General features: G+C 48.9%; 1 protein-coding gene across 1 annotated transcript; it reads right to left on the bottom strand.

Annotated features, from left to right (window-relative positions):
* Positions 1 to 3,732, bottom strand: LOC123988902. The gene has a single exon (XM_046289660.1). It carries the CDS (start codon positions 3,730 to 3,732, stop codon positions 1 to 3), a length of 3,732 nt encoding a protein of 1,243 aa, XP_046145616.1.
* Positions 3,733 to 4,450: the final 718 nt, after the last annotated feature.

Genomic DNA, 4,450 nt, shown 5'->3' with positions numbered 1-4,450 from the left:
TCAGCAACTCGTTGATGATGTTTCTGCAGAGGTGAGCTCAGCTTGATGGTGAACAGGCAGGATGACAAGCTTGGTGATCGGTCTGACGAGAGTCGTGGTTGCAGTCTTCACGGTTGCAACCCTGGTGAGGGCATCCTTGCCGGGGTGAACTTCGGTCACTCTTGCGAGTGGCCACTTGCTCGGTGGAAGATGCTCGTTCGTGAGCAGCACCAACGAGCCTGTCTTGATGTCGTTCGATGGGTGATGCCACTTTGAGATTGATTGAAGTCTCTGCAGGTAGTGTCGAGACCACTGAGACCAGAAGTGTTGAACCCTCTGCTGGATCAGTTGCCATTTCGACAATCTACCTGGTGAGACGTCGAGCAGTGATGGTTCTGGTATCGTGTTGAGCGCTGAACCGATGAGGAAGTGTCCTGGGGTGAGCGCAGAGATGTCGTCGGGATCGTCACTGAGCGGCTCCAATGGTCTTGAGTTGAGCACCGCTTCGATCTGTGTGAGGAGAGTGGAAAACTCTTCGAATGTTAGTAAGAGCTCACCAATTGTTCTCCTGAGATGGTACTTGATTGATTTCACCACAGCTTCCCATTTTCCTCCCATGTGAGGAGCAGCTGGTGGGTTGAACATCCATTGAGTGCTGTCAGCTGACAGAATCGATGCGATCTGTCGGTGCTCCTGTGAACTTGACGTGAACAGGCGTTTGAGCTCTGCCTGTGCTCCAATGAAATTTGTACCACAGTCAGAGTACAACTTGTGAGCGATCCCTCTTCGTGATGAGAATCTTCTGTAGGCTGCCAGAAATCCCTCGGTTGAGTAATCGCTGACAACCTCGAGGTGAACAGCTGATGAGGAGAAACATACGAACACGCAGATCCATCCCTTGATTGTTTTCGAGCCTCTTCCCTTTGAATTTTTCATTGTGATTGGTCCTGCATAATCGACACCGGTGTGAGCGAATGGTCGTGATGGTGTGACTCGACAGAGAGGTAGTTGACCCATCATCTGACGAGCACGAATCCCCCTCTGACGAGCACACACGACACATCTCAAAATGTGAGATTTTACAGGAGCTCTGCCACCGATGATCCAGTACCGTTGTCGAATGTATGCGAGCGTGAGCTGCGTTCCTCCGTGAAATGTTCGCTTGTGAGCATCTTCAATGATGATCTTCGACAGGTGAGCGTCCCGTGGGAGGATCGCTGGATGTTTTTCATCCCTGCTGAGCGCTGTGTTTGTGAGTCTTCCTCCTACTCGTATTGTTCCCTGCGAATCGATGAAGGCGGTGAGGCGACTGAAGGGGTGAGTTGCAGGCAGGGTTGAGCCTGAGTTGAGCGTCTTGATTTCGCTGGTGAAATACAAGTGTTGAGTCGCGTGAATCCAGAAGAGCTGCGCCTTCTCCATGTCGCAGGATGGTATGATGATCACAGGAGGAGTTTCGAGCTTTCTCTTAAGCCGTGAGGCAAACCTGAAACAAAGTGCAGTCAGTCTATACAGCTTAATAAGAGATGAATATTTGTAAATGAGATCCCAATGATAACTTAGCTTTTGAGCTGAAGCAAAGAGTGAGACATTGGGTCTCACTTCGAGCTCGCTGGTTAAAGTTGAGAATTCCTTTTGCTCTGGCCAATGATCTTGATTTCGAGCCATCCATGGGGGACCTTTCCACCAAAGCTCGAATCGTTGAAGTTGATCTGTCGAAATGCCTCGGGAAGCACAGTCGGCTGGATTAGAAGTACCTGGAACATGCCTCCAATGCGCATTTGGAGTGAGTTCTTGGATTTGAATGACTCTGTTCCGAACATAATCCTTCCAACGTGATGCTTGCGATTTGATCCATATGAGCGAAACTTGAGAATCCGTCCACAGGTGCGTTGCCTTGATTTTTACCTTGAGCGTTGATTGAACATATTTTGTGAGTTTTGCCAATAGAAGTGCTGCAGACAACTCCAATCTTGGTATTGTGAGCCTCTTCAGTGGTGCAACCTTTGTCTTAGAGCAGACAAGTGACGTCATTGAGTCGTTGGACGGAGAGCTGACAGTGATATAAATCACTGCTGCCATGGCAAGTTGAGAAGCATCAGAGAACCCATGAATTTCTACAATTGAATTGCTCCATGTGTTGAACCATCTTGGGATCGATAGCTTGGCCAAGCTGTTGAGATCTTCTCTGATGATGAACCATCGTGATACAATTTGAGACGGTAATGGATCGTCCCAATTGATTTTGTGTAGCCAGAGTTCTTGTAATAGCATTTTTGCTCGTACTATTACCGGTGAGACGAAACCTAATGGATCAAATATCCGAGCCACTTCGGACAATACGAGGCGTTTTGAGCACTTACTTGGTTGATCTGTGATCGTGGATGAAAAGCCAAAATTGTCGGTTTGAGGCATCCATTGAATTCCGAGTAATTTGGTAGTGCAGTCGTCAAATGATATGGGAGCTGACGATTGTGTGGATGACGAAACAGCCCGTAGAAGATCTGGGTGAGTCGCATGCCATTTTGCGAGTGGAAATCCGCCCGCGTTGCACAATGCAATCAGCTGTTGAGCGACCTCCACAAGTTCCGAGATTGAGTCTGCTCCTCCAAAGATATCGTCCACATATCTGCCATGTGTGAGCGAAGGCGTTGCCAGAGGGAATCGATGACCCTCATCGTGAACAAGTTGCATGAGTGCTCGTGTCGCCAGGAAGGGAGCCGCCTTTGTACCGTACGTGACAGTTGTGAGCTGGTAAGGGATGACATTGCGGTCTTCATCGATCCAAAGGATTCGCTGGAGATCCCAATCATCCTTGTGAACTGCTACCTGGCGATACATTTTTGTGATGTCTGTGGCAAAAATGTGGTGATAATGGCGAAGCCAAATTAGAACATCTGTAACATTCAAGAGCAAATTAGCACCAGTATGCATTAAATCGTTGACTGATTTGCCTGATGTCGTAGCTTTTGATCCGTTGAATACAACCCTGAGCTTCGTTGTTGAACTGTCGAGACGTAGAACTCCATGGTGAGGCAGATAATATGGTTGAAGATGAGCAGAGGTCTGAGGTGTTGAACCGTCAGAAGAGACCCTCAACCCTCCTGATGCCGAAGCATCATGTGCCAAGGTCATCTCCCCATCAGGCCCAACGTTCTCAGCCTCTCTTGATGAAATTCTTTGGTGATTTTGAGCCTTTACCATGTGTCCTAATTCTTCGTACTCTTTCATGAACTTGAAGTAGAGCTGGTTGTATGTTGAATCCTTGGAGAGTCGTCGCAAAGTGCTTTGTAGACATCTTTGAGCAATCTTGTGTGAATTGCCTAAGAGCAATGCTGGTGCCTTGAGTGGAATGCGAACGATGTACCTTCCAGTGTGATCACGAGTGTGAGTCGCACAGAAATGTGATTCGCATTCTTCTTCCTCCGGAGTGAGCGTACTTGGAGTGTCCATTGGTGATTCCTCTTGAACCCAGAATTTGGTGAGCAGCTCTTGCAGATTGCTCTGGTCGTCTTGAGCAACTGCAAAATGTGAATAATGAGTATTTGAATGTGATTCGTTGACTGGGCCAATGACGAGCCATCCAAAAATGGAAAGTTGAGCAATTGGTGTTGTTGGTGAGCCCTTGATGATATTTGGCTTGATGATCCTTCCGTAGAAATCCGCTCCAATGATTAAATCGACTGGTCGTGGTGTCAAGAAATCATTGTCCGCCAACCTCAATTTTCTAATGTGAGGCCAATCCGGAGTTCTCATTGAGAACGATGGCAGGATTGTCGATACGGCTGTGAGCACGTGAGCCTGGATGCAGACAGTCTGCTGTGAATGCATCGACTGGAGTGTGACAGTGACCACGCCCTTTGTTTCAGTTGATTTTGTTCCACCAACACCAATGATTGTGATGGATGATCTGTGTCTCCGAAGGTTGAGCAGACGGGTGAGTTCTTCGGAGATGAACGAGATTTCGGAACCTGGATCGATTAAGATGCGGATTTGGTGAGCTGTTGTTGAGGTGGTGAGCAGAGCTTGAGCGGTTGCAAGGAGTGTCTGGTGATCTGTTAGTTTAACGACTGCACCGAGGTCCTACTCGGTGGTTTGAGCAGATGAGGAGGCTGCTCTGGATGAGCCGGCTTGAGCTGGAGCCGTTTTCGGCTCGCCTTCATGAATCATCGTGTGATGCTTCTCCCCGCAATGCTTACACTTTTGAGCTGACTTGCACGCTCGCACGCTGTGCCTGCCCAAGCAATTGTAGCACAGGCGTTTGTCCTCAATAGTTTGAGCTCGCACTTTCGGCGTCATACTCCTGAAGAGCGCGCATGCCACGATGTAATGTTGCCCTCCGCAACAGTCGCAACACTCGAAGGGCGATGGCCGTTCTAGGTGGGGCCTTTCGGTGGTGCGAGGAGCTGACTGGCGAGCTTGAGCTACAGGCCTTGCTGCGACTGCTGCGTGAGCTGGCCTGCTTGTGGTCGCC

Source organism: Osmia bicornis, unplaced genomic scaffold (assembly GCF_907164935.1).
Source record: "Osmia bicornis bicornis unplaced genomic scaffold, iOsmBic2.1, whole genome shotgun sequence".
Classification (NCBI taxonomy): Eukaryota; Metazoa; Arthropoda; class Insecta; order Hymenoptera; family Megachilidae; genus Osmia; species Osmia bicornis.
This window is presented reverse-complemented; position numbering and strand designations above follow the sequence as displayed.